The sequence below is a fragment of the Emiliania huxleyi genome, assembly GCF_000372725.1.
Source record: "Emiliania huxleyi CCMP1516 unplaced genomic scaffold EMIHUscaffold_9, whole genome shotgun sequence".
In the NCBI taxonomy this organism is placed as follows: domain Eukaryota; phylum Haptophyta; order Isochrysidales; family Noelaerhabdaceae; genus Emiliania; species Emiliania huxleyi.
This window is the reverse complement of record NW_005195301.1, coordinates 280,316-308,070: the sequence shown is the minus strand read 5'-3', so window position 1 is coordinate 308,070 and position 27,755 is coordinate 280,316. Positions and strand designations below refer to the sequence as shown.

The 27,755-nt window shown below is 65.7% G+C and overlaps 6 protein-coding genes across 6 annotated transcripts; 3 read left to right on the top strand and 3 right to left on the bottom strand.

Moving 5' to 3' along the window:
• Positions 1 to 5,061: 5,061 nt before the first annotated feature.
• Positions 5,062 to 6,007, top strand: EMIHUDRAFT_461957 (hypothetical protein). Its single transcript, XM_005757668.1, has 3 exons — positions 5,062 to 5,105; positions 5,446 to 5,586; positions 5,639 to 6,007. Exons 1-3 carry the CDS (start codon positions 5,073 to 5,075, stop codon positions 5,843 to 5,845), a joined length of 381 nt encoding a protein of 126 aa, XP_005757725.1. The 5' UTR covers positions 5,062 to 5,072; the 3' UTR covers positions 5,846 to 6,007.
• A 1,727-nt stretch (positions 6,008 to 7,734) lies between these two features.
• On the bottom strand, positions 7,735 to 8,361 carry EMIHUDRAFT_198930 (hypothetical protein; the record flags this gene model as incomplete). The annotated part of the gene is made up of 1 exon (XM_005757667.1): positions 7,735 to 8,361. The coding sequence occupies one exon, from the start codon at positions 8,359 to 8,361 to the stop codon at positions 7,735 to 7,737; it is 627 nt and encodes a 208-aa protein (XP_005757724.1).
• A 1,780-nt stretch (positions 8,362 to 10,141) lies between these two features.
• Positions 10,142 to 11,744, bottom strand: EMIHUDRAFT_198928 (hypothetical protein; the record flags this gene model as incomplete). Its single annotated transcript, XM_005757666.1, has 5 exons — positions 10,142 to 10,328; positions 10,500 to 10,630; positions 10,719 to 10,788; positions 10,887 to 11,288; positions 11,590 to 11,744. The coding sequence occupies 5 exons, from the start codon at positions 11,742 to 11,744 to the stop codon at positions 10,142 to 10,144; spliced, it is 945 nt and encodes a 314-aa protein (XP_005757723.1).
• Positions 11,745 to 20,661: 8,917 nt separating this feature from the next.
• On the top strand, positions 20,662 to 22,669 carry MER3 (putative mercuric reductase; the record flags this gene model as incomplete). The annotated part of the gene is made up of 5 exons (XM_005757665.1): positions 20,662 to 21,408; positions 21,506 to 21,691; positions 21,820 to 22,059; positions 22,127 to 22,171; positions 22,325 to 22,669. 5 exons carry the CDS (start codon positions 20,662 to 20,664, stop codon positions 22,667 to 22,669), a joined length of 1,563 nt encoding a protein of 520 aa, XP_005757722.1.
• Positions 22,670 to 22,878: 209 nt separating this feature from the next.
• EMIHUDRAFT_448603 (hypothetical protein) lies at positions 22,879 to 23,827 on the top strand (the record flags this gene model as incomplete). Its single annotated transcript, XM_005757664.1, has 2 exons — positions 22,879 to 23,150; positions 23,235 to 23,827. 2 exons carry the CDS (start codon positions 22,879 to 22,881, stop codon positions 23,692 to 23,694), a joined length of 732 nt encoding a protein of 243 aa, XP_005757721.1. The 3' UTR covers positions 23,695 to 23,827.
• Positions 23,828 to 27,028: 3,201 nt separating this feature from the next.
• EMIHUDRAFT_198921 (hypothetical protein) lies at positions 27,029 to 27,500 on the bottom strand (the record flags this gene model as incomplete). The annotated part of the gene is made up of 2 exons (XM_005757663.1): positions 27,029 to 27,133; positions 27,204 to 27,500. The coding sequence occupies 2 exons, from the start codon at positions 27,498 to 27,500 to the stop codon at positions 27,029 to 27,031; spliced, it is 402 nt and encodes a 133-aa protein (XP_005757720.1).
• Between the last annotated feature and the right edge of the window lie 255 nt (positions 27,501 to 27,755).

Genomic DNA, 27,755 nt, shown 5'->3' with positions numbered 1-27,755 from the left:
CTCTGAGAGGGGAAGCACTGCGAAGCTAAAATGGTTACGAGGAGATTCATTTCAACGGGGGGGATGGTCCGCGTTGCACGCACAGGTGTGCGGGTCTAAGCAGTGTTAAGGGGCAAGTGAAAGAGATCTGAAAAGTTGATCAAGCTTCAAGGTTCAAGACACAAGAGGATGAGGAACAGGAAGGTGGAAGCTTGCAAATGAACATGGAACATGCACACACAGACACACGAGTCACGACACAAGTGTGAAGTGAAGTCAGAGAACAGAGTATAGAGAGAGCGAGCCCGAGCGCCGAGGCGAGCGCGCGGCGCGCGCGCATGTGCTCGTTCCAGGCCTCCTGCGTCCTGGTCCTGCAGCTGCACGCGCTGCACTGTGCACAGCCTGCACGCTGTAGGTCGCGTGCCGCAACCCGCGCAACGCGCAGCGTGTCGGAACGCACACCTCGACCACACGCACACCACACACGTGTGGGCGTGTAAAGTACAAAGAACAAGGCGGCAGCTCGGTGCGACCACACTGGCCCAGTTCTCGTGGTTGGCAGGTCGATCGAGCTAGACCTGCACACAGGAGGCTCCATCCAGCCTCCAGGGGAGACATTGTGAGACCAAGCCAGACAGAGTGCGAGTTGGCATACAGATCCCCCACGCAACAGTCACAGCAAGGCTCTGCACAGTAACGAGGCTCAGGAGGGGACGGCTAATCACCGCCTGACGGCCCTGCCCCTGGCTGGTTCAGCGCGGCCTTGCGCAGTGCCGGGCGAGAGCGAGGCTTCCGCAGCGTCGCCACCACCACCAGCGCGACTGCGAAAGCAGCCCCGGCGCAGGAGCCAACAATCACGGCAATCGGCGCCGGTTGGCTGCGGCGGAAGGGCGGTGTCAACTCTGGGAGGCTCGTGACCTGCACGTCAAGGAAGGTGGTGGCGGCCTCAGCGCTCGACAGCACGTCGATTATCTTCGCCTCTATTGCCTCGATCGCACTGACCGACGCTCCCTCGAGGTAGACTGTGACGAGGGTGCTGTTAAAGGAGCTGCCCTGAAGCCGCCCCTCAAGCCGCCGGTGGCGTCGAATTGGCGTCGAGCACTTGGCGTCGCAGTTGATCGCCTGGGCTCGGGCGGCGAGTCGATTGCACACACTGCGTCGAAACTCTTGCTCACAAGAAGGTGTGCTGATAGCCGCCCTGAATGATACCATCACGCAGCGATCACTGGACTGGCCGGTGCAAATTTCCGCCCGAGCTTGCGGGCAGGCATAGATCGGCGGCCATTTCATCTTGCACTTGTAATCGTTCTCCGCCTGCTGGGCCAGCACGCACTCTGCCACATAGGTTTGCGTGCGCACGTATTTGGTCTCGCACCGTCTTCGCCGTCCCGGCGTGCTTGGCCCGCTGCGCCCCCCAGCATCTCCGCACCAGGAACACTTGCCACCCGGGCAGAGGCTGGTTTTCGTGTCCGTGAAGGGCTGGTCGAACCCGCACGCCGCCTCGCCTGTCGGTGGTGACGGCGACGGCGGCCAGCTGCACGTGTTCAAGCAGCCGGGGCTGGAGGCGGCGACGAGTGGCAGCACGAGGTAGGTTAGCCGCATGCTTCAACAAAAGCGTGTGGCTTGCCGAGCCGACGAGCGACGGTTACGCCGGCCGGGCGGACACTGAAATCGAAAAGCGCTCGCAAAGTTGTTGAGAGGTTATTCCCACCTGCAGTCTAAGCAGTCTATTCACAGTCTAGGCAGTCTGAAGCAGTCTGAAGCAGTCTGATGCAGTCTGACCCAGTCTGAAAACTTCACAGACTGCTTAGACTGCAAGTGGGAATAACCTCTGAGACCTTGGAGTGCAGAAAAAAGAAAAAAGAACGCCCTTCCTCACGAACACCGCACGCATTCGAGTGCCCTGCCTCTCCAGGGCAGCCAGTCTCTACCAGTGCTGGTGCGGTCCACCAGCTGCCTACCACCAGCGTTGCAGAGGTTTTTCGGGTGGTACTCGAGATTCGCGCGCAGCGCACTGAACGAATTGCATGCTGCACGGAGAGCATGCATCCGAAAGTAATTGTCGTTGGGTAAGTCCCGTCCTTCCCAATCAAAGTCGACCTCAAACCGCACCGTGTCGTAGATCTGGCTGAGTGCCGATCGAAGACTGCTCAAGTATGCAGGCCGCCTCTCGTCTGTCATTACGAAGATGCGACTCGAGTTGGTCGAGCGCTGGAGGCTGGCGGCGTTCCGTGCGACTGCCGCCACGTCTGTGCAACCAGCAGGGTAACGCCCTTCAGTGATCATGTCCCCCATTCTCAAATGCATGCACGCGTTGGGGCAGCTTTGGTCATCAGCGCAGGACGCGTAGCGACCGAAGAGATCAGCGATAACGTCCCCACCAACCCGAAGGGCGAGCGCGGACAGCTCCCAAGTGAAGGCTGGTATCAAGCGCGCGTGCGGTGCGGTCGGTGAAGCAGCCGTGCGCGAGGCAAACTCCGCATGCAGGTCCGACCAAAAGTCCCGGCTCGGGAAGCTCAGCTCCAACACCGGGACCTCCCCATCGCGTTGCAGCAGCCACTGTCGCATGTAGGCGCCGTTGGGGACTTGGTCTGACAGCCGCTGCACGCGCCCGTCGGTTGGCGCTGACCTTGTCAGCGTCGTGGGGTCGATCGTCCAGTAAGTGTCCCACCACAGGGATGCATCCACGCGGCGGCCGTCATTGTGCGACTCGCTCAGAGTCTCCCGTGGCGGAGGGACGGCAGCAACGCAACCCCACATCGACGCAAACGCGGCACAAGTTGCGAGCTTGCCCGTGATGTCGCCGATGCCCGCGCGGCCAAACATGCTGCGGTCGAACCGCACGTAGCATCGCGGTGGCGGGTGCGGTGAGGGAGGTGATGCGGGAAGCGGTGTGGGTGCTAATGCAGCCACCAGCGAAGTCTGACTTAAGCTGTCAGACTCTTCGCACGCCGGAGCAGAGGCACGCCCGGCGCCACAGTTGAGCATCCCCCCCGTCTCGTCACACTGGCACCGCTCGCTCGCCTCTGCGCCCGTCCGCAGCTCCAAGGGAGGGCAGACGCCACACAGCTCCTCTGACGCACAAGCCCCGGTGCAGACCACGAGCTCGGTCAGGTCGCGATCTCGGCGCGACTCGTGCACCACGTAGTGAGACGTCTCAGCCCTGAAGAGAATAGAGTCGTATCCCCGATTGACCGCATCGGCGCACCAATGCGCGTCACCTATGGCTCAAAGCTCAGTGTTCAGTCCTGTACTCAGGGAGGGCGGACGCGGCGCTCCGTTGCAGGCCGTAAATGCTGCCAAAGAACTCGGAAGCCGTGCTGCGGCTGTCGAAGCGCAAGGCGCGGCCGACGTTGACGAAGACGCCCGTGCCGCTGGCGACGAAGAACCAGCATCCGTACGGAATCGGAGTCTCGTCATGACGGTAAAATTGCCTCACGGCCGTCAATCCCTCGCAAGAGTGCCAGCGGAGCCGTCGGCAGGAGCGGCCCCAACGCGTCACCTCCACCCAATCTCCGTCTCGAATCTTCTTACTCCGGTGAGTGCTTCCGTCGTCGCATCTGCGCGGGTTGTACAGCAAGCTTCCCTCGTTCGAGGCCCACCGTGTGGTGCCTCGCGCGCGGCTCACGTTGCCGCTCGCAATCTTGCTGCAGCAGACGTCACCCTCAGCCCCAAAGGCAAAGCATTCCTCCGAGTCGGGAAAGAGCTCATGGACGTGGGCCCGGGCGGCCTCATCCTGCAGTGAGGACGTCGAGTACACGAGCTCCTTGGTGCACATATCAACGTCAGCCCCGATCCCATACACCTCCTCGACGTATGCTCGGAGCGGCGTCTGGGGTTCCGGCTGCATTCCATTGTCGACTACGCGGAGCAGCTCCACCGCAATGCGGTACGGAAGGAGCAGACATAGCACACAGAGGAGGCACACCAGCAAGCACTTGAATGCGCGGCAGTAGGGCACCACCTCAACAGCAGCTGCGAAGGTGCTGGCGTGCTCTGGACTGCGGTGACCGGCAGCCACTGCAGCGGCCACTCGAGACTCCAAGGGGCTGTAGCGCTTGCCCTCCTGCTTCACCACCGCGCGGCCGCCCGTGGCAACGGCGCGCATATCGTGCTCGGAGCGTGCTCGCACGCTGACACTCCGCGGCGGGCGCTCGGCGCAAGTTCACAGCCTTGTTATTCACAGACCTTGTTATTGAGAAGAAAATACGTCCTATGGCGCTTTGCGCTGGTCTATGAGAGGTTGAGGTGCGAGCCCTGGAGGCCCTGGGGATGGGGGGAGACTACCCGCGGGCCTAGAAGGCCCGCGCGCAGGGGGGTGGGACATTGAGTGAGATAGATTGATTGAAGGCGGAGGTGGAGGCGGCAGGTGCTTGCTTGGCGGGTGCGGCTGGGAGCGGCTTTGGAATCAGGACCCCTCAGAATGGGGTCTACGAAGAGGGGGTGGCTTTGGTTGGTCACGATCGGGACGGATGACACGTCTGATGCAGACATGCGGTCACCCTCGATTCCTGTTTGTTGAATGTTGATCCCCTCTTCACAGTAGGGTGATAAGAAACAAGAACCTCGCATTCACAGCGCGGCAAACCTGGACGCGGGAGGGCTGGAGGCATGACGGAGGCTTGCGCCGCGAGCCAGCCGCGAGCCAGTATTGTAGCGAACGCGCGCTCTCTAACCATCGTTTCCTGAAAGAGCGGCCCGGAGTCGACGCTCTCTCGCAGCTCGGCCCGCCGTCTTCATTGTTGTGCTGTGGGAGAAGCAGGCCACTGTGCGAACACCTGTGCGCTGCAGTGGGCACGCTACTCACACGCGCTGTGTGCGCGAATATTTTTTCTTGATAGAGAACGGCATTGCTTTTAGGTGGGGCCTCGCCGCAAACGCCTCCTCCCACCCTCCACCCGCGCCCGCAGCCTCCTCCGCACACACACACACACACACACACCGCCGCCGCACGCCTCGTCTCCCATGGACCCAAACCCGAGCCGCCCTCCCCGCCGCGGCTGCTCATCGCCGGCGCTTGCAAACGAACACTACAGCAATCACACCACCCTGCACGGTCGTCTGCGTTCCTCCCGTTTCGTAGATACAGCAAAATGGCGCCTACCACGACCGAGACCATGATCATCGTGCGCGCCCGGCCCCCGATCCTCCTCCGCTGCACCTGGATAGCACGTCGCCACCGCTCGCCGCCGCCTCGCCTCGCTTCTTGACCGCCGCCATCGACGCCCGACCCCCGATTTCATCGCCGGCCAAGCCCCTTGCTGCCCTCACCGCCGCTTCCCTCGCCCCCGCTCCCCCGTCCCCGCCACCGCGATCCCCCTTTGATCCTTTGCCATAGATGAGCCCCGCCGCACCCATCACCCGTTTTCCCCCGCCCCCCCCCTATGAGAGCCCCCCCTCGCGAGATGGCCCCCCCACCCGCACCCATTCCGTCCCCCCCCCCCCCCCCCGGCCCCGCGCCCGCAGGAGATCGTCGACGAGTCCCTCGAGGCCGCCGGCATCAGCCTCCCCTACATCAAGAAGCAGCTGGGTGACAAGTACCCCGAGGACTTTGGCGAGATGAACCCGAAAACGGCAAAGAAGGCGCGTCGCCACGCGTCGCCCCTTGTATTAGCACCGAGGTTTGGGGACATGCGCCTGTGTGTGTTGTGTCGAACAGGTGGTGAAAGCCGTGAAGTCCGCGGAGGCCAAGTCGCTGATTAAGAAGGCGGCGCGCGGCGAGAAATGGCGCACGATCCAAACCATTCCCAAGGGCGCGAAGAAGCAGCCGGCGGCCAAGCCGCAAAAGAAGAAGGTCAAGGCGGCGGCCAAGGAGCCCGAGCCGGTCGTCGCGGACGAGTCCTCGGACCCCGACGAGGAGGAGTGAACGATGCGCTCGACGCCGAGTCCCAATCCGTTTGACCGTCTCATGGGTTGGCTCTCAGACTCTCGCGAGGTGAGGGCCCAGCGTGGGAAAGGTGGGCGCGCCGCGCGTGCCCCCCCGTTTTGTGCTCGGTCTTTGTCTTCAAAAGGAATCTCCTCCGCGTGTCGTTTCACTCCGCAGAACGTTTCGATTGCGCAAAGGGACGCGCGTCGCGTGATTTGGGGCCGTTCGCTCAGATAATTTGCGGGGCATGTGGGACTGGGTGGGGGTGGGGGTGGAGCGCACAAACGCGCCGCTCGTTGGCGACGAGACGAGAGATGCGCGCACTCTACCACTCTCCCAGGCGGAACGGGCGACGTGACCGAATCCATCCGTCCTTGCGGTTTTGTGTGCAGGACCTCGTCGCCAGTTTTGCCGTCCTTCGTGAAGCCATTTGTTGAAAGGCTGGCCGCTGTTGCTGGGCTGAGCCGAAGGTGCTCTGTACACATCGTTGTGTGCTCATGGATCAGGATCTGGCAAAACGGCCGCGCGTGTGACTCACGCAGTGCATGCGACCCGCGCTTCCGTAGCGCCTCGGGGTGCCACTAGACTACGGCTTGCACTGGCCACTGCGTCGCGACCGACCTCGTGGCGGCGGCGGCGGCGGCGGCGGCGGGAGAGGCAGGGGCCAATAAATATTTGAGGAAACGCCGCAGAGCGCGCCCCGCCGCGTCGCAGCGTTCTGGCCTCTGCCTTGCGCAGCGCTGATGCGATCGCGTCCGCGCCGTATGGCTCCGCGCTTCGTTTATTTGGGACTGACAATCAAACACAACCCCCCCCCCCCCCTCTCTCTCTCTCTCTCTCTCTCTCTCTCTCTTGGGACTGGCGCGCACTGGCACTAACACTCGAAAAAAGAATTTTACTAGGCCTAAAAGTGCCTTGTTATTGAGAAGAAAATACGTCCGATGGCGCTGTGCGCTGGTCTGTGAGAGGTTGAGGTGCGAGCCCTGGAGGCCCTGGGAATTCACAGAAGGTTGCCCCATAGGTGATCTGTGATCTGTAAGGGTCCGCCCGCAGGCGCATTTTGTATACCGAGGAGGGGCCCGGTGCCGAACCTGTCGGGCCTTAAGACAGCATTGTAGATCCCTGGGCGAGGGTGGTGGAGAGGGCGGTCTGTCGGCGCGCTAAACCGTAACCCGCCGGGGCGGGCCGGATCCACGCGCTGTCGGACCGCCCCGTCGGAGGTAGACCGCTCGTCTAGCCAATCAGCCTTAAGCGAGCGGTCTGGCCGTTGGAATGGCCGAGTTTGGTGTGGACGTGCGTCCTCGCATCGATCGTGGTTACAAGTACAAGTAGGTGGCGTTATGAACAACAAGCACCACTCAGGGAGGCGGCTGTCTCCGCAGGCGAGCCTCAGTTACAAGCCGCCTCCCCTACTTGCCTCTCTCTCGTCTCTCGCCCTTCGTCTCTTGCGCGCTTGCTGTCCAAGCCTTGCCCCTCGCTTGTCGCTTTCCCGCACCCACCCCGGTGGGGGGGCGCCTTCGTGTCTTTCGTCCCCTGCAGTGCTGCGTGCGCGCTCCTCCCCGTACGTCATCGGCCCCCTGTCCTCTGTTGGCTCGCCCCATCTCCCTGGCTCACTGAGTCGCTACGCTCGTTCTCAAACCGCCCCCGCTTCCTCGGTGAATGGGATGTCTCGTCCTCTGGCTGTTCTTCGTCTACGTCCATCACTGTAAACTCGTCGTCTGCCTGGCTGCCATCGTTCGGATGGCCCGTTTCGGGTGGTTGCTCGCTTGGTCCTGGCTCTGCTGCGCGGTCGGGCATCTCTTCGTACTCGCTCCCCGCGCCGTCGTCGGCTTGGCCGGTGGGGGGGGCCCTGGTTGCACCCCCGCTGTGCCCGAGAAGCAGCTCGAGCCTCAGTCGGTCCATGAATTGTCGCGCCGAGCGGCGATTGTGGCTCGATTGTCTCCTCCTCGAGGCGCTGTGGCTGCCCTGGGCTGGCTGCTCTGGCTCCCCTCGCTCTCGCCCCCCTGACTCCGCTGGCTGTACTGACTCTGGTTCCCCCCGCCCTCCGCCTCTTCCTCCGTTGCCACGTCGGGAAGCTCGAAGAACGCATCGTCGATAAATGCCATCTCGTCGTCCGCCGAGGCGCTTTTGTCTCTCTCGTCGTCCCCCTCGTCGTCGCACGTCTCGCTCTCCGGCGGTTCGCTCTCCATCGAGTTCGTCGTCCCGCCTTCGGGCGCTGGATTGTGGACGGCCTTGACGTGCTCGGCCGTGTTCCACGGCTCGACCCCGGTTCCCTGCGCACCGCGCACCGCGTCGAGGGTCCGTTGTGACACTTGCCTCTCGCGCCCGTGCCGAAACCGCAGTAGGCTGAGGTGCCCGATCTGGTAGGCCTTTGTGCCTTTGAGGGCTCGCGGGCCTCTCGGCACCCCCTTGTCGGCCCTCTGCTTGCGTGACTTTGGGGCGTCTCCTCGTTGCTGCCCCTCTCTACGCCGCTCGTCTCGTACCTTTACGCCGATGATGATAAGAAACAAGAACATCGCAGACACGAATGGGGTGCTAAGAAACAAGAAGCGGCAGTGTCAGACATTCACAGAAGTTTGTAGGTATTGACAAGAACAAGAACCTCGCATTGGACATAGCCTGCTATGAAGGTTATCCTTTAACGTGAGGAGAGGGGAACAGCAAGCATATCAAAACGTAAACGCCGAAAGCACGCGTCGGGCCGTCGGCTCGCAGCTTTGGGCCGCTTGCTCAACCCCATCGTCCGAGTCGTGCGCAATCTCGCGTGATGACATCTCGCCCTGATCCCATGCCAGTGGGGCAGGCGCATCATATCGTCGGCGATGGGCCCTCTCGAGCCGACGTTCCGCCGCACCCAGACGTTCCGTCACAATGCCGCCGCATATGCCGCCGCAATGTCGATTGCAATGCAGGCAGCGCAGGAACCGTACTGGTGCGGCAAGGAAGAGGCCGGCCCACACGGGCAGACCTCCACTGGGGCCACGTGCAAGACAGTATGCAACGTGGCGCCCAGAGAGACAGCTCCCCAACCCGCCGCCGCCAAGGCATTGGGCCTGAGGTGGTCCGTGGCGTGAAGCCAAGGCCGCGCCATGGCGTCCACACAGTCGGGCGTCCACAATGTGTGACGACCCCATCGTGGCGACCACAAAGAGGCGACCACTGTGGCGACCAGCGGTACGCCAAAGGGTGCTAGAGGCGTGTCTGGGTAAGCCGAGGCTTGACAGCCACCTTCGAGGCCTCGTGGCCACCTGTGAGGCTTGTGAGCCATCTCGAGCGAGCCTACATGGGCGGTGGGCGCGAGGAGGCAATGGACCTCTGACGCATCACAGAGCTCGAGATGACAAGCGTGGCGGAGCTGAGCAGCACAGCCTGTACAGGCGCTCGCCCTGCCAGCCCGCCCCGCCCTCGCCCCGCCCCCCCGCCCGCCCGCCGGTGGCGGGCCCGTCCTGGCTGTTCCCTTGCAGAAATTGGCACTGGACGAGAGCTGGGGCGGCGTGAACGTGACATACCTAAGCTGGGGCGGCGTGAACGTAACAAGGTGCACCCAGTTACCGCTGAGCCGCGAGGCGAAGGCAACATGTTCTGGGGTGGGGGCAGGGTCGACCGGGATCCCCACACCAGACATGGGTACCAAGGTGCACCGCATCCCCTGCTGCTCCTCTGATTTTCGGGGATTTGTCCCGGCCGGTTCCCCCAGTCTCTCGACCATGAGAGGAAAGACGTCCGGCGGGCCACATGCGATGGGATCGATGTGCGATTGGAGCAGCAGCTACACGCCGGGGGCAGCTACGGCCGCCACCTCCTACCGGCCGGCGACCCCAATTGTCGATGGGCCTTTATGAGACAACCTGGGACTCTCCACTCCGGCAGCCGGCGCGATGGGCCTGTTCGAGCGCCGACGCCGGGGTCGTGCGGCGATGTGCCTCGGGAGCTCTCCAGGACGCAGCTCTCGGGGCACGCCAACCCAGGAGATTTAAAGGACCAATCAACAAATACAACCAACGATCAGCTGGAGAACTCGGACGCGATGGATAATAGGAGTTTTAGAGGACGACAGGTCGACAGCGTGCAAGGCCAAGGCGAAGGCCCCCACACATGCCACAAGCACAACGAACTTCACAACGACTCTGTGGTGATGGAAGAGGGGACATGCAAAGCAAAAAGAATGGACGCTTCAGGCATATTAGCTATTACCCGCCATGGAATTATGGAGGACTCGCGCGCCACTCGCGTCGTAACAAGCATGCACGTAGCATGTTCGACTGAGACGTAGATACACACAGCCCCGTTCTGCGTTCACGAGGGGAACCCCTTGGCGTACCGCCCCTCGTCCCGGACCGGGTCCATGTCGGGGCAGCCCGTCAGACCGACCAGGCCCTGCTTGTACTGGCGGCCCTGCAGGCTGTTGTACGCCTTGCCGTAGCTCGGCCCCATGAAGTCGTCGTGGAACTGGTGGTAGAGCTCGGCCGGGTAGAAGGGGTACCTGCACCGCGGATTAGGGTGGGTGTGGCTGTTGCGAGCGTTTGGCGGGCGAGCGCGCGACCGGGTGGGCAGAGACCCGACTGCGCGACCAGCTACCGCCTCCGTCCGCACACTCCGATCTCGACGCGATATCCCCGTGTCTCGGCGTGATCTCCGCAGAGTTTTGGCTCACTTGTCGCTATCGTACACCAGCACCGCCTTGTCGCCGATGGTGTCGGGCTCGTTGCCCCTGCCCGCGTACAGCTTCATGCCGCCTTGGCTCTCGAGCGCTGCCTGCTTGATGACGGGGAAGAGCGGCGAGGCCTGCCCGCCCGGCAGACCGAGCACCTTTGGGGATTCTCGAGTTGGTTGGGTCGGTTTACACTAGGTGGGCACAGCTCTATGGCGGCACCGAGCGGTACTCTCCGCCGCGGTCCTGGGGGTCGTGCCGGTAGCCGCGGCTACCGAAGAGGTCAAAGTACCTAATCGCGACAGCGCAGCGTCAGGCGGCGCCGGCCACGGCCCAGCACGACAAACTGCTCCGTGCGCTCGCTTCTTCGCAAAGCGCGGCACGGCAGACGTCGGAACCTCCAGCTGAACGGCCTCGGCGTGGCCAAGCGAGCCGTAGTCGGCCACGCCTTTAAAGTTGTGGTAGCACACCTTCCCGTCCTTCAGCCCGCCGCCGAGTGTGCCGCCTGCGTAGCCCGTCCGCGCAGTGATGCTCTCCGGCCCTCGCTGCAGCGCGGCGACCTCCTCGCCCACAAACTCGTGCTGAACGTGCCAAAAGCAACCCGCGCCGAAGTAAATCTTGACGGTCGGGTCCGCGGCGGCATTGGCAGCATCAGGGACGACGGCCGCGACCGCGGCGCTGCCGGCAAGTCCAATTGCGCTGCGCCGGCCAATGTGCCGCAGCGCGGCACACTTCGCGGTGGCGGTGGCTGCGATCGCCAGAATGGCCGACGCTTGCATGGTGCCAGCGAGCCTGGCGAGTAGCCCACGCACGCTCTCCTCGGAGAGGTACCCTGTGGGTGGGCGGAGCGAGCCGAAGACGCGCAAAAAAGTATTCAGCGCGCACTCTGTGGTGCCTTTCCACGATAATAAAACACGTGTGTTATAATAAAACACATAAAACACGACACACGACACGACACACACCGACACCGCCGCCCTCTCAGCTCTCTCTCTCTCTCGCACACACACGTCGGGTCTCTGGTCGTCGAGCTCAAAGTGTCGGAGCCCCCGCATGGCACGACCACAAAGTGAACGACCCGCATGGGCGTCACTCGACGCAGGGCGCATCCTCCACGAAGAAGGCGTCCACGCGCTCCAGTAGCCGCCGGCGTTTTTGCTCGAGCTCCTCGGCCGCCTCCCACTCCTCGGAAGCGGTCGCCTGGTCGGCCGCTAGCCGCAGCTCCTCCGCCTCCTCCCAGCTCTGCATCGCGGCGGCGGCCGCCCGCCGGCGCGCCTCGAGGATGTCGGCGAGCTCGAAATCCTCCACGCTGACCGCCTCGTCGATCCGCGCGTCGAGACGCACAACCTCGGCCTGCAGCGCCTCGAGCCGGGCCGCGCCGCCCGCGCCCGCGCCCGCCACGCTCGCTGCTCTCCCTTCGAGCAAAGAGCCGCTCTCCTCCCCGCCCTCTGCCTCCGCCTCCTCTGCCGCCCGCTCCACGTCCTCCTCCTCCGCGGCGTCGGCGGCGGGAGCGGCGGCCTGCTCTCCGACGACGCAGACGACCCTCCCCTCGGCGACGCGCAGCCGACAACGCACGGCGGGCTCGGCGCACCCATCGCACGTGCCCTGGTCAGCCCTGTGCGAAACTGCTGAGTCGCCGCAATCCGACTTTAGGCTTCCTCCGCCCGCCTCCTCCTCGCCCCCACCCCCTGCGCCGTCGTCTTCCGCGGCCTCGGCAGCCTCCACCGCCTCCTCCACCGCCTCCGGCTGCGGCTGCACCTCCACCCCGTTCTCGCCCCCGCCCGCCTCCTCCTCCTCGCTGGCATCCTCCTCGCTCTCCTTCTCCTCCGCCTCCGCCTCGCTCTCCCGCAGCGCCGCCGCCCACACCGCGCCGTCCCTCACCGCATCCTCGGCGTCCTCCCCTGCCCGCGCCGCCATCTCCGCCTCCTCCTCCGCCTCCTCCTCCGCCTCGGCCTGGGCCTCCGCCTCCGCCTCCGCCTCGCCTCCCTCGAGACCGAGCCGCCGCCGCACCACGGCCCACTCGGCAACCACCGCGGCATGGTGCGCCACCAACAGCGCCGGCGCGCCCTCCGTGCAGCCGCGTTCGCCACTGTCGTCGCCGCCGCCCTCGCCGCCGCTACTCTCGCTCGCCGCAGCGGTGCCAGAGAAGGCCGCGAGCTGCGCGCGCGCGCCCCTCAAGTGCCTGCGCAGCGTGTCGCAGAGAGCGCGGTCGAGGCTGCGCCGGCAGTCCGCGGCGTCCGCCGCAGCCTCGATGCGCGCCGCATCGAGGACCCGCAACCCGAGCTTGGTGGCCGTCAGCTCGGCCGCCGCCGTCTCCCGCTTCGCCTCGAGGGCGTCCGCCCTGGCGGCCAGCTCCTTGATCTCTGCAGTGAGCCGGCCCGCCTCACGGAAGGCGCGCGATGCCACCGCGAGCGCCTTCTGCTCGGCCAGCTCTTGCGCCTGCGCCTGCGCTGCGGCCGCGGCCTGGCTCGAGCTCGCGGCCTCCGCGGCGAGGGCGAGCGCCGCGCTGCCCGCCGCGTGGTGCGCCGCGTCTACTGCGGCAGCCTCGGCCGCCGCCGGCGCTGCTGCCGCCTCCGCACGGGCGAGCGCCTCTCGCCACTCGCGCCATGCTGCGCTGGCGCGGCGCAGCGCGGCCGCCTCAGCCGCCGCCTCGGCTGCCGCCTGCCCCGCCGCGTCGTGCCGGCCGCGCAGCGCACGGACCCGCTCGCGGCTGGCGCGCGAGGCGGCGGCGGCGGCGGCGCGCTGCGCACGCAGCGCACCCGCCCGCTCTCGCAGCTGCTCCTTCTCGGTGGCGACCCGCGACGCTGCGTGCGAGATTGTCTCGCGGCGGAGCTCGAGCCGCGCCTGCGTGGGGAGGAGACAAGAGGCGTGAGGGCCTCCCCCTGGGGTACCCTCTCCCCCTGGGACACCCTCTCCCCCTGGGAGTGCCGTCTAGGGAGGGGTAGAGCGGGGCGGCGATCAAGCGAGCGCACAGCGCCTCCAAGCTGCACGCCGCCATCCGAGTCAGACCGGCAGGGGTGCGTCATCACATCGAGGTATCTAGGCAGCTGCGCCGTGGGCTTGGAGAAGCCGCCGCGCACCGCCTCGATCCGCTCCTCGGCGGCGGCAACCTCGGCGTCGCACGCCCGCACCGCCGCCTCCTCCGCCTCGAGCAGCGCGCGCAGCTCCGCCGCCCGCTCCTCGTGCGCCCCCCGCCGCCCGAGCGACTCGTCCCGCGCGGCGACGTCGGCGGCCGCCGCCTCTGCAATCTGAGCCTGTGCCGCACGGCACGGACGTGTCAATGGACAAGTGCACGGCGTGGTCGACGGCCGCCTCCGCTGTCTGCGCCTCGAGCGCCTCCGACCCCGCGCGGGCCTCCCGCTCGTCGACGCGCAGCCGGCGCGCCTCGCTCCGCAGCCTCTGCCGCTCCACGGCCTGCCGCTCCGCCTCTGCCGCGCAGCGCGCCGCCGCCGCCGCCTCCTCGGCGCGCTGCTCCGAGACTTGAGCGTCGCGCTGCGCGCGAGCCTTGGCCACCGCGGCCTTCGCCGCGCCCGCGGCTGTCTCGCTCGCGGCGGCGAGCGCCTCGCTGCACGTCTGGAGCCTGCTATCCGCAGCGTTGACCGCGGCCTCGGCGGCGGCGAGCCGCGACCGCGCCGCCTGATCGAGCAGGAGGAGGAGGGGCACTCACCTCTTGGGCGACGGCGACGGGGAGGGGATGCAACCTCGCTCCCCCTCGACCACATCTCGGCGAGAGAACCCCGGCGCGTTCCCCCCCCCTCCTCGGTCTCGGCCCCGTCTCGCCTCGACGGCGGGCTGCAGCGCCTCGGCGGCCTCGTAGTCCTCTTCTGCCGAGCGGGCCTGCTGGTCGCGCTCCGCATCGCACAACGCACGCGCCGCGCCCTCCGCCTCCGCAGCGGCGCCGCGCCGCACGGCCAACGCGCCGGCCGCCTCGGATCGCCTCGCCTCCGCCGTGGCAGCAGCCTTCCGCGCGCGCGCCTCCTCCACCGTCTCCGGCTCGAGCAGCAAACCGCCGCCGCCGCTCGCGCTCACTGCGGCCGCCGTGGCGGCGGCGGCGCCCGCCTCTGCTTGCGCGCACGCGGCGTCGCCGCTGTCCGAGAGCGGCGGCGCGGGCGCGGAATCGCCCGCCAGCGGCGTCGCGGCGTCGCTCTTGCCGCTCGGCGTCGCAGGCGGCAGAGGGGGCCGCTGCTGCCGCGCCGTCGGCCGTGGCGGCGCTCCCGACGTCGGCGTCGGCGGCGCCTCCGCTGCGGCGTGCGGCCCCCCGTCGGGTCCGGCGGCGTGGGGCGCGCGGATCGTGAGCCCGCTCAGGAGGGAGGAGCCGAGCCCTCCTCCCCCGCCAAAGAGGGAGGTGAGCGCGGCGCCGATCTGGCCGCCCGCAGAGTAGACGCCGGCGCCGCTGCCCTCGCCGCCCGCGCCGGCGATGTGGCGGCTCCCTCCGGCGGCGGGCTCGGCTCGCGGACAGCGGTGCGCCTGCGCACGGCGAGGCGCGGTGAGGAGAGTGCGGAGGGCGTGGCGCGCGGAGGGCGGGCGCGGGAAGGGCTCGCGCGGACGCGCCTCCCCGCCGCCCTCGGGTACGCCCTTGGCGTCCCGCCGGATCGGCGGCGACTGCCGCAGCGGCGGCGCCGTCCCTCCCGCCGCCTCGGCGGCGGGGAAGGCTTCCCCCGAGAAGAGGTCCGGCGGAAGAGGGCCGGAGAGCGCGCGCGACGGCGGCGGCGGCGCGCCGCCCCGCCCGCCGCTGAAGCCTCCGGAGGTGGAGGCGCCTAGGGGGCGACCGAGGGGGCGACGGGAGGGTATGAACACAGAGGGCTGGCGGTGGGAGTACGGTCCCGATGGGTCGCAGCCGAATGCGCGTCTTCTCGACTACCAGGCGTGTGAGCTCCGCATCTAAGACGGAGCATCTAAGACGGAGCACCGCTCGAGGCGGAGTGCGGCGAGGCGCGGCCGCTGCCCGGCACGGGCGTGCCTCCCGCAGGTTGGCAGCGGATGACGAGCCCACCGAGCACGCCCCCTCCGCCGCCTCCCGCACCGCCGTTGCTCCCTCCCCCCCCTCCGGCCGCCGACAATCCCCCGTACGGTAGGCACGCAGAGTCAGTCGAGCCGGAGCCGAGCGAGCTCGCGGCAGAGTGGCGAAGCTCCGGACGGTCGCCACTCCTGTCGCCGCCCCGGTCGCCGCCCCAGTCGAAGCGGAGCGGTCCCGGTGGCGGTCGCTCCGGCGGCGGCGGCGACGGAGAGCCGAACCCGCCGAATCCCTCGCCCGCAGCTCCATTTGGCGGAGTGGTGGCCGGCGTCGGTGGGCCGTACCGGCCGCCTGCGCCGGCGGCACCCGGCCCTGCTCCTCGCGCACCCAGCCCGCCCAGGGAAGAGGCGTGCGTCGAAGGCGACACGTGGGCGAGCGCCGCACCCTCCGCCCCGCCGCCGCCTCCCCCGCCGCAGGACGCGTCTGCCAAAGAGCCGACAGTGCAGCCTCCAGCGTAGGCTCCACTGGCCACCGGAGCTGCGGTGGGGTCCTCGCCCTCCTTGGAGGCCCAGCCGGGGCGGCGCGCCTTGGCGGTCTTCTTCTTTGCCCGCACGGCCGCCGCTGGGCCGGAGGGCACCGCCGCTGCCGTGCCCGGCGGGATACCACAGCAGCGCAGAGCGGCTGGCACTGGAGCAGCCGCGGCGGGCAGCGACGGGGCGGAGGGCATGGCCGAGGCGGCGGAGATGGCACCAAGGCCGCAGCTCGCAAACGGGTCGGGCGGAGGCGCGGGTGGTGCGGGCGCCTCTGGCGCGTTGAGAAAGGCGAATGAGGAGCTGCCGCCCTCGGCAGGCGCCCCGAATCCCTCAAAGCCGCCCTCGCCGTCATCGGGCGCAGCGAGCTCCGCCTGCGCAGCCGGCTTGTTGAGGAAGCCGAACGAAGAGGAACCCTCCTCGCCGTCGCCGCCGGAGCCCATCTGCAAGCCCGCGAACATCGCCTGCGCTTGCGGGCCGCCGGCGCGCGGCCGCGGCAAGCATGTTTTCTCGTTTTCCACCGCCGGACACGCCGAGCCGAGGAGGGGTAGACACAGCACCGGAGGCTTGGCCCGGGGGCGAAGTGAGGGGCGGCGAGGGCTATCGCGAGCACCAAGGCGACTTGCGTGAATCACTGCTGCTCCTGCTATCCTCCCGCCCGCCCGCCCTGTCCGCCCGCCCTGCCCGCCCGCTCGCAAGGGGCCTTCACCTACACACCGGTCTGCTCCCCACATCTCCCCACACCTCCCCACACCTCCCTCTCCCCACACCTCCCCACATCTCCCCACCTCTCCCAACACCTCCCCACACCTCCCCACATCTCCCCACATCTCCCTCTCCCCGCACCTCCCCACATCTCCCCACACCTCCCCACACCTCCCCACACCTCCCCACATCTCCCTCTCCCCACACCTCCCAACACCTCCACCGCGAGCGAAGAAGAAAAACGAGCTTGCCTTAGCTGGGCTCTCTTGCCCGTAGCCCGCCCCCGAGCATCCGGTCCGCTGGGTGCGCTTCTTAGCTCCCCGGCCCTGGGTGTGAGGTTGCCGACTGCACTCCAAGAGTGCTCCAAGTGCCGGACGTCCCGTCGGCTCGCAGCATCAGAACAGCGTCAGAGCAGTGTGCAGGCAGCGCACGGAATGACAATCCCGTGGCTGAAGTGGTAGGCCGCGACTCAAGGGTGAAGGGATTTGAGGCGCTGCGCTGCAACCCCAGTGGTGCGGCGCGATAGCAGGGACCAGCAGGTGCGGCTCTGTGAGCACTGAGGGAGGGTGTAAGAGATGTGAAGTGTAGATCGCTGGAGCGGTGTACCGAGGTGTTGGAAGTGTCAGGTGCCGAGAGAGGCCGAGAGCCGCGCCGCGCGCGGGGGCGTGATCTCCTCTTCCGTCGCGCCTCGTCTCACCGCTGTGCGGCCCGCGCGGACTTTGTGGTGCTGGTGGCCGCCCTGCTCGAGCTAGTCACACGCCGTCTGTCTGGCGCGTCGTGGGTTCCGATCGGGGCGAGTTTAAAAATACCCTGTAGCTTTGTACCCTATAGCTTTGTACCCTGTAGCTTGGACGGGGTGCACTCATACCCCGATGTACACGGATGCGTTTTCTGTTGTTGGCGGAGCAGGCGTGGCGGGTGCGAATGCGTGTCCGCGCAGGCCGCACAGGACCTTGCTGGCGCAGAGCATGCTGTGGCTGCGTCCCTCCACTGATGGCGGCACCGCACCGTCCTCGTCGTCGCTGAGCGCCTGCCGAGACTGGGTGGAAGGGCTGGACGGCGCCTCGGACACGTCCTCCTCCAGCCCGCTGGAAGTGTCATCGTCGGTTGACACCGCCGTGGCGAGGACTGCGGACGCAAGGTTGAGGAGCCAATGCTTCTGCATGAGCGGCGCGCCCCGCCTCAGCTCGCACTGCGCCAGTGCCGTGAAGAGGGCGCGGTCCGACGGTGATAGGCGCTGCACATCGGAGGCAGCACCAATGCGGGCCATGCGGTCGCCCCGGAGCATTTGGCCGATGCGCTGGAGGCGAAGGCGATGCGTCCTCTTGTGGATCGCGCTTGCTTCGAGACCGCGGAGCGTCATACTGCGTTGCGTGTTTCGCGGGGTGGGGAACGGGTGGCGTCCCCGGGGGTTCGCGCTTCGTGGCGTCTTTGTAATCTACCGTAATCAACGAAGATCTCTTTAAAAGAAAGAACTGACCTCAGGTTTCTTTCTTTTTAATCGGTCTCCCATTTCTCCCGTTCTCTCGAGGCTCTCGGGGTTGAGAGAGAGATTTTTAGCAATACCAATACACCTAATACCAATACACCAATCACCAAACAACAAAACAAAACCTTTATGTCCCACCATGCAGAGCGCATCTCTCTCTCTGTTGTGCGAGGCGTGAACCGCGCCATTCGCTCTCACCTGGCAACCCTGTCTGCACGTCTCGCGCGCGCGTGAACAGGGCTCCAGGCCCCAAATTACGTGTGAGTGTTAGAGTTGTTTGGTATTGCTAAAAATCTCTCTCCCAAACAACTCTAGCACTTTTAAGACGTCATTTGGGGCCTGGAGCCCCTGCCCTGTTCACGCGCGCGAGACGTGCCTCCGTAACAACACGTAACACCATGTGTTTGTGTGTGAGAGCGAGAGTAACAAACAAAGTGAATGTTACGCCAGAAAGAAAGAAAGAAAGAAAACAGACAACCCAAGGGAGGGATGGGAGGACGGCACGCCGCCACCACACAGGGATTTTAAGGAGAGGTGTGTGGTGCGCTAGCCGTCGCCCACCCTAGGGAGTCTGCCTCTTCCTATCTCTCTTCGCAGTCTCTCTCCGATTCTCGCTGCAACCTTCATAAATAAATAAATAAATACCACGGACACGCCAAACGAGGGGTGGGAGAAGGACAGGGTCCCCACCTGCACAAGCAGGATCTTGTAGGACGATCAGGGACACAGGGGAACGGGAGCGGGGAGCGCATCGCGACACGGAGGGGGGCTGGGCAGGGGGTTCACCCTCACGACAGGAATCCCATCTCTCGTATAGGACAGGTTGCACCCGGCGGCACGGGGGCAAGCGCGGGCCTCCTACTGGTTGCGCTCTCCTAGTTCTCCTGCTCCTGACAAGGGACAGCGACAGGCTCGCAGCACAGTGGACTCCCTATCCACTGGCGATCTCTCTCGACTAGCGACCTTCCTCCGACGTCTCACCGGCAGTCTCTTCTACCACAGGCAGACTGACACGTGGGTGGCAGTGGCGGTGATAGGAGTCTCCCACTCTGTGGGCCTCGCTAGAAGTGCGACCCCTGCGCGTGTCCTCGCCCTTGAGGAAGGGGAAGGGGCTGTGTGTCTGTGCATGTGTACAACATGTGTGTGTGTGTGTGTGTGTGTGTGTGTGTGTGTGTGTGTGTGCTCGCTCGCTCGCTCGCTCGCTCGCTCGCTCGCTCGCGTGCGTGCTCGCATGCGCGGTCGCGCGCGCGCTGCGCGAGCCGCCCTGCCCGCTGCGCTGCTAGGGTTGCGCTGCGGGAAGGGCTCGGCGGCCGTTCCTAGAAATCCTCGTCGCTCCCCTCGTAGAGGGAGGGCTCGTTGGACTCGAGGAGTGGGCCGCCGTCGGAGGAGGAGCGGGCGGCTCCGCGGGCGACGCTCGCCCAGTTCTTCTTGTTGCTCTTGACCTCGCCGCCGCCGCCGCCGCCGCCGCGGCCGCCGCGCCCGCGCCGCCCGCGGCTTGTGCCCAGCCTGACCGCGCTCGGCATGCGCTCGTAGATAGTGTCCTTGAAGGCGGAGTGGAGGAGCGCCTCGAAGTTGACGCACGGCGCGTAGCGGCAGCGAGCGGCGGTCTTGCACGGGATGGCGGTCTGGTTGAAGGCCGGGCAGAAGCCGATCCCGTCGCGCACCGCCATCGCCTTGGCCTTGCCCGCCGCGCGCGCGACCTCGACCCTGTTGTCGACGATGAGGCTCTCGAAGGTCTTCTTCTTGGCGACGTTCGCCGCTGCGGCGCGCCTCTCCTTGAGCGCCTGCGCGCCGCACTGCGCGTCGTGGATGATGTCGGCGCTCGTCGTCGCAAAGGCGCGGCACGATGGGCAAAGCTTGTTCCCGAGCACCTTCACACTCCCGACGTCGAGGCGGAGGGGTCCGCCGACATCGCCGCTCGCGTAGACGTTGGGCAGGACAGGGAGGTTGCAGACGAGGTTCTCGTTCTTCACCTTGAAGAGGATCGAGCCGTCCTTCTCGTCCGACTTCGTGCCGAGGAAGGAGTGGTATCCCTCCTGGATGGAGACCACGTTGCCGAAGTGCTTCTCCAAGAGGGGGGCGAAGTGCTCGATCTGGGCCGCGGTGTTGATGGCGCCGCGCGTGCGTATGGCGAGGAGGCCGTCGGAGTCGATGGTCGCCTGGGTCTCGCGCGCCTCCGCCTGCTTGCCCCACACGGTGGCGTCGAGAGCGGCGAAGGTGATGGTGATGTTGTCTGGCGCTGGGAGCTGTAGGACGCCACCGCCGGCGTACTGCTCGAGGAAGGCGCGTGCCTCGCTCTCGCCGCTGAAGGCGACGCAGATGGCGCGCGACGTGCCGATGACGGGCACGCTGATCGCGCTCGCCGGCTGCGCCTCGCAGCCTGGCGTCTTCCTCCTTCATGCCAAACCAGGAGGTGTGGCTGCCAGTTTTTTCTTCGAGCCGGGCGAAGTTTCCCAGAAGCGAGCACACACACAGTCCAAAATTGAGATGGCGTCCTCGTGGTCTGACGCCCCTCCTGCCTCGTGGTCTGACGCCCCTCCTGAGGAGGCCCGCGCGCTCGACGTGTGGCCGCTCGACGAGAGCAACGTCAAGCTGCTCGACGCCGTCCGTCCTCGTGCCTGGGAGGGCCCGACTGAGGCGGAAGCGGCCGGAGAGTATGACATCATCGCAATCGGCTCGGGCGCGGGCGGGCTGGTGACGGCCAAGCAGGCGGCGCGGCGCGGTGCGCGCTCTGCGCTCATCTCGGGCCACCTCGCGGGCGGCGACTGCCTCAACGTCGGCTGCGTCCCGTCCAAGGCGCTGCTCCACTGCGCGCGGGCTGCGCGGGAGGCGAGGGCGGCGCTGGCCGAGGGGTTCCTGGTCGCCGCTGACGGTACCGCGCCCAAGCTGGAGGTCGATTTTGACGCCGTGATGGCGCGGATGCGCCGGCTGCGCGCCCACATCGCGCCCGCCGACTCGCACGAGGGCTCTGCGGCGGCGGGCGCGCACGTGTACCAAGGCTGGGCAAGGTTCTCCGGGCCCGACACGGTGGTGGTCAACGAGCGCACGCTCCGCTTCAAGAAGTGCGTCATCGCGACGGGAGGCCGCGCCGCGGTGCCGCCCACGCCCGGCCTCGCCGCCGCCCCTTACGTCACCAACGCGACGCTCTACAACCTGACTGCGCTCCCTCCGCGGATGGTCGTGCTCGGCGCGGGCGTCATCGGGATGGAGATGGCGCAGGCGAGGCGCTTAGGCGTGTCGCGGCTAGCTCTCTCGGCTGATCTCGGTGAGAGCAGCTTCTCCTCGCCCGCCGCCTCTCCCAGACCGCGCCGGAGCCCCCGTGCCGCCGCAGGCCTTCGCCGCCTTTGGCTCTCAAGTGACGGTGCTCGCTCGCTCGGCGGTCCTGTCCAAGGAGGAGCCGGCGGCGCGAGAGGCGGTCGTCAAGGCGCTCGAGGCCGACGGCGTCGCCTTCGTGTCGGGCGTGGACGTCAAGGAGGTGCCGACGCTGCGGCCGCGACCGCCGAGGCGCACTTGCAACGTTCTCTGAAGAGTCTCGGAACCGTCCCGTAGGTGCAGACGCTGCGGCAGCAGCCAGACGACCCGCGCGCCTTCCCTCTGCTCAAGCTCGTGCTGGGCGGCGGCGGCGGCGTCCCGGCGGAGCTGGAGTGCGAGGCGCTGCTGGTTGCGACGGGCCGCACGCCGAACGTCGACGGGCTCGGCCTCGACGCGGCGGGCGTGGCGCACTGCGGCAAGGAGGGCATCGCGATTGACGACCTCGGAGCCACGTCCAACCCGCGCGTGTACGCGGTCGGCGACTGCGCGGCGGGCGTACCTCGCTTCACGCACATGTCTGGCGAGATGGCCAAGCTGGCCGTGCAGAACGCGCTCTTCGGCGACGGCTGCAAGGTCCCCTCGCTCAACTGCGGCTCATGACTGATTGTGAACGAAGGATTCATCAGGCGACGGCTGGAAGGTCTCCTCGCTCGTGGTGCCGCGCTGCTGCTACACCGAGCCCGAGGTCGCCTCGCACCGCAGACATGAACACACAGCCGCTCTGAAAGCTCTGGGGCTCCTGTCTCAAGACATGGAGTTGCGGCAGCCAGACACTTGGCCGGCTCTCGCGCGCGGAGGAGAGCACGTGTCCGTGTCCCCTTCCCCCGGCCACCCTCAGGTCGCCTCCGTCGGGCTGACGAGACGCGACGCCGAGGCGGCCGGCGTGGCGGTCGACACGTACTCCTCGTCGCTCGAGCACAACGACCGCTTCATCCTCGAGGGGCAGGCGGCCGGAGGCGGCATCGTCGAGATCCACTGCTCCAAGGACACCGACACCATCGTCGGCGCGACCGTCGTCGCCGCCGGCGCGGGCAACATCATCAACGAGGTGACCCTCGCCATGCAGGCTGGGGTGGGGCTGGGCGCGGTTGCGAGGGTCATTCACCCGTACCCGACCGTCGGGGAGGGAGTCATGCAAGCCGGCCTTGGCTACATCCGCAGGCATTGGGCCAAGCTCAACTGAGGGGTAACGCGCGCCGGCGGCGGGCGTGCCGTACGTAGCTCAGCACGAAAATACCCTAAGGAGGAAGAAAGAGAAAGAAAAGGAAACCCGGCCGCCACGGCCCGCCAGGACGGCACGGCACTGTGGCGCCGCCCACCACACAGGATCTTCGCGCTCTCAATCTTGATTCGGAAAACATCTCGTCTCTTTGTTCAAACTCACTACTCGCAATGATCCATTCCGCCCTCCCTGCACTGCTGCACGTTGCGGCGACGCCGCGTGCTGCCCCAGAGCTCGCGCTCGCGTCGCATGCTGCCGACGCGGCTGCGCTCTTTGGCAACATGCAGGGCACGGCGGCACTCCTCACAGGCGGCCTCGTGCCGCTCGCGAGCTTTGCCGGACCAAAGCCACAATCCTCGGACTCGCCGAACACCGCGCGCCTGAAGCGGCTTCACATGCTGGTTGCGTGGACGTCGCTTGTGTCGGAGCTCACCGCGATAATGTGCGTGCCTAATCTCACAGCCGCTCGGCTCACAACAGGCATGTCACTCGACTCTGCAGAGCTCATCCTGCTCTGTGACTGCAGGTACGCAACCATCGCCAGGAACGTGCTCTTGGAGGCGGCTGTGCCGCACACGCACAGCCTCAAGGAGCTGCTGTTGCGGGGAGAGTACGCGCTCGCGTGGACGGGAGTGAACTCGCACTTTCTGTTCGGGCTGCTCGGATTCGTCAGCACCGTGAGTCTCAACGCGTGGCTCTCCTTCGGCTGTAACTGCGCCGGCGGACGCATCGGCCCTGCGCTGGCGTGCGGCGCCTCGTCGGCGCTCCTGTTGATGCTCTCGGTGGTCAACTCAGCGGTTGGCAAGGGCGATGCGCAATCGGTGCAGCACTTGCCGTCGCTCCTCGGCCTCTTCCAGCGCTACGCTTTTCTGCTGCTCGCCGAGGTCTTTGTGCGCCGTAAGATGCTTATCGGCATTGCGATCGCCCTCAGCGCGGTGGCGGTCGTGCAAGGCGCTCTCTGGGTCGTGCAGGTCCCAGGAGACTGACCTCAACGTGAGATCTATAGACTAAAGAGAGAGGAGTTTGTGTTGTTGTTGTGAGGAGCAGAACAAACCTTCCTCTCTCACACACTCACTGCTCTGTCTCACTGGCACATGCCTTGATAGCTTTTTGGCTTAAGCCTACGGCTTTATAGGGCGGGGGTGACGGTGTTCCATGGGGTCTCGTACCATGTGCGGAATCGACCCTATCCATTGCTCAAGTGCTCATGTCACTGGCACGACGCGGGTGTGGAGTTCGATCGGTTTCTCCCACACAAACCCCTCTCTATCTTTTCTCCCAGTAAGCTAAAAGTACGTACGCACAACCCAAGTTTTGCTGATTTTCGCCGTTTTGGGATCCGTTTTATGAGTACAGTGGGTTGCGGGCATTAAGAAAACGTCGCATTAAGAAACCCTACCAAGAGATTTCCGCAAAAATCTAAGAAACCACGGCGCGCCGCAGGCGCGGCCCCGAGAAAAGGCCAGCCAGACACGAGTCTCGAGTGTGAACGGGAGCGGCCCCAGCTCAAAATTTCTCTTCGCCTGCGGCGCGCGCACTTGTCACTTTCCAAGTCTACGGTGTTCTGAGTGGAGTGGAGATGGAGGCGTGTGTGCGTCTTCCCGTCATCCAGAGAGCCGACTCGGCGGCAGACTCTCTGGCATCGCCCTCGCGGACCGCAGCTAGCAGCTTACCTCTTACCTAAAATCCTTAGGGGGCCGGCTCTGGCCTGAGTGCCGGCCGGAGCTAAGAAACCACGGCGTGGGGTGGGTGAGGGCTGTGGAAAGGCTTAGAAACGGCGGCGTGCCGCCATTCTGTTTTCTTAATGCCCGGCCCCCAACCCACTGTAGCGGTCCCCAACGAACGGGGGGTTGCTGTCTATCCGGTCCAGGTGCCAGTCGGTCCCGATCTCATTCGGAGGTGGTTTGCCTTCGGCCATGCCCCTGGAACTGCTCGAGCTGCCTGACGAGATCCTCGTGCGGATACTCTCCCATGCGAGAAGGTATGCCGATCTCTCTTTCTCAGCCCGCGCGTGCAAACAACTATCAACTTCGCACAGATGCGGCGAGCCAGGCAAAGCTGAGTTCAACAGAAGGCTGGAAGTACGTTCCGCTTGAGGATCACTACAACGGAGCGCCTTTCACATGGCGTTCGCGCTATGCACTCGGCTTCGACAACCTATTTCAGCAGGCGTGGAAGGACGCGAGCGCGAATGCGCCCTGGCAGTGAAGATCGGCGCCGGCCTGGGCTACGAGGAGACCGCCCTGCTGATGCAATCCGTCTCTGATCACGATATTCTTTGTGCACCGTGGTTGATCGCGACTGACCTCTGGATGGCAGTCCAACTCGGCGATCGGCCCGCACTGCCTGCCGACGGCCCCGTGCTCGCCGTCAAAACAGAGATTCGTCTTCGGCCAAATTCAGGCTACAGCCCACAGACGGTCGTGGAGCTGCGGGACACGTCACGCAAGACGGTCCTTGCCAGGGCCAAGGTCAGCCTATGCACGGCGCCGGAGGACTACTTTGATGACAATCAATCGGGCCCAACGATCCTGCGATTCGACGTCTTCAAGGCTGCGGCGGATGACGACTCGCTCGTCGAGGCGGCCGGTATCGCCGATCTCGATCGTCCGCGCACTCAACGAGCACTCACAGACACCGCGGCCAAGCACGGCGCGGCAGAGGCGAATCTGCTCGCGGCGAGGGTGCTGCTATGGCGTGGTGTCGAGGAGTTTTGCGCCTCGCACGTCGACCCGCACTTTCCATACATGTGGCCGTTGCGCGCGTCGCCTACCCTGCTGGGCAAGCACGGACCGTTCTTTGCGTGGCGCGGCATGACGATACGGCGGCCACTTTCGCAGACGCGGGCGATGCTGACGCAGGTCTTCGGCGGCGGCGGCGGCTGGCCCTACCTCAGGCTCGGCGCTCCCGAGGACCCTGACGACCCGCGTTCAACCGCGATTGAGGAGTGGAGAGAGCCGGGAGCGGGTGGGAGCAGCGACGAGGACGTGGCACGGCACAAGGCTCTCGTGGAGGCAGCGGAGGCGGCGCACATCAGGGTGGCGGCGCACCTGCTGCAAGAGTGAAGTACTCGCTCGACAACGAGGACAATGACTCCGAGTACGAGCCCGAGCACAAGTTCTACAGTAGCTGCGGACAGATTTCGCGCCGGTACGCGGAAGAAAACGATTGGGAGGGATCCGACCCGAGCGACGTATGCGATTGCCCGTCGGAGAGCGAGGAGGAGGGCGAGGAGGGCGGGGAGTATGAGGAGGGAGAGGAGTGAGCGTTGTGGGGGTCATCAGCGAGGTGTCTGTTCGCAGCGAGGCGCATTAGAGTGAGCAGTCCAAGAGTCCCAGTCCACACTGGAGGGTGTGACACTGGACATCTTGTGTGCCGGGGGGGGAGCAAGGTATGTCAGCATGATTGTGGGGGGAGAGTCGTCTTTTTGGGAAGTGTGACGGAGAGGAAGTAGACAGTAGTCCACAGTCGTCTGGCATCACAACGGGCGAGCCCGCAACGTCATATGGCTCTGGCTACATGACAACTTTACGGATTCACGACTACACGAGAGAGCAGCGAGACTGTTCCGCGCTCCCCCCCCGTATGCGGTCGTGGAACTGGCGCGGCGGCGAGGAGATCAGTCTCTCATCACACCAGGCTGTCGCGCAGGTCGGAACAGATGCCGCAAGTGGCGGGGCAGTCCAGCGCCTGGCAACATTGCGGGAAGGGGTCAGGGGCAGTGGGGCGGGCGGTGGGGTGGGAGTCGGGCGGAGAGACGAGGGCAGCGAGTCACCATCCGGACCGGATTGTACTCGCATTCGCCGTCGGCCGACCAGGAGTGGCAAGCTGGAGAGCGGTCGGCGCATGCGACGGTGCAGGCGCCACACGTTGCTGGACAGCTCCTAGACTTGATCCGGCACGGCTTCGTGATGGGGAGGGAGAGAGGAGAGGAGAGACTGTACTGCACAGACCTGAGCATTTCACTTGGATTCGCCTCGCACCTCTCCTTGCCCCACTTCTTGCACCTCTCCTCATCGAGATCGCGGCATTCCTCATCGCGACGGCAAGAGCCGCAGGAGTGCGGGCAGGCTGGGGAGGGGAGGGGGGGGAGGGGGGGGGGGGGTATCGGACGCCGTTTGCACACCTCACCCCACTCCCTTCTCATAGGACACATGACCTTTCATCATGTACCCTGAATTCAGAGTGCACGCGTCTTGCAGGGCCCACTGCCCACAGTCGGAGTGCGTGTCCGAGCACAAGGAGGAGCACACGCCGCAGGCAAGAGGGCAGACACGCAGCATAAAAGTTCGGTCTGGACCGTGCGACTGCTGGCAACGCCTACGGCTTGAACAATTCCCGAAGTTTCTTTGGGTCGAGCGAATGCGAGGAGGGCGAAACGAGGCGCCCGCTCATCGCCCAGCGGTCGCAAGCTGGGGAGAGGTCCTTGCACGGAGTCGTGCAGAGGCCGCACGAGAGAGGGCAGACTTCGTGCATCTGTTTTGTAAGAGTGTACCGGAGTGAGGGTGACGAAGTGCACTCTGGGGAGGAGGAGGCGCACCGGGCCAGAGTTGGAGTAGCACTCTCCATCCTGGGCCCAGTGTCTGCACTCTGGATGTGAGTCTTCGCATCCCGGCCGGCAGATCCCGCAGGACGCCGGGCACGTTTTGATGACGGTGGTGGCGTTCTCGCCCCAGCAATCTCCGCCGTTTGCCCAGTGCGCGCACGATGTGTGGTGGTCGCTACAGAGGGTGCTCCCGATGGTCCGGCGCGCCGCGAGCGAGACTGCGAGCGCGAGCAAGCTGCGAGGCATGGGCCCGTTTCAAGAGCTATTACCAGCTGTCTCAATCGTTGCATGGACGTACGATTACTCGAGTATCTGCCGAGTTATTATATTAGTAAGCACGCCGGCAGGCAAAACTAAGAGGGGTAATACGTTCGTCAACTCTCTCTGCAGAGTCGGGCCGAAAGAAGCAGGTTACAGGCTTCATGCAAACAAAAGATTCGGACGATTTGTCTTATGAATGAGAGTTATGTACTGTTGAAGGATAGTAATAGGGCAGTTCCA

Excerpts from the sequence above, each read along its gene's own strand:
- EMIHUDRAFT_461957 (XM_005757668.1), top strand. The coding sequence starts at position 5,073 with ATGGCGCCTACCACGACCGAGACCATGATCATC. Across the intron at positions 5,106-5,445 it reads CGACCGAGACCATGATCATC|GAGATCGTCGACGAGTCCCT; the intron begins GTGCGCGCCCGG and ends CCGCGCCCGCAG. Across the intron at positions 5,587-5,638 it reads GTCGCCACGCGTCGCCCCTT|GTGGTGAAAGCCGTGAAGTC; the intron begins GTATTAGCACCG and ends TGTGTCGAACAG.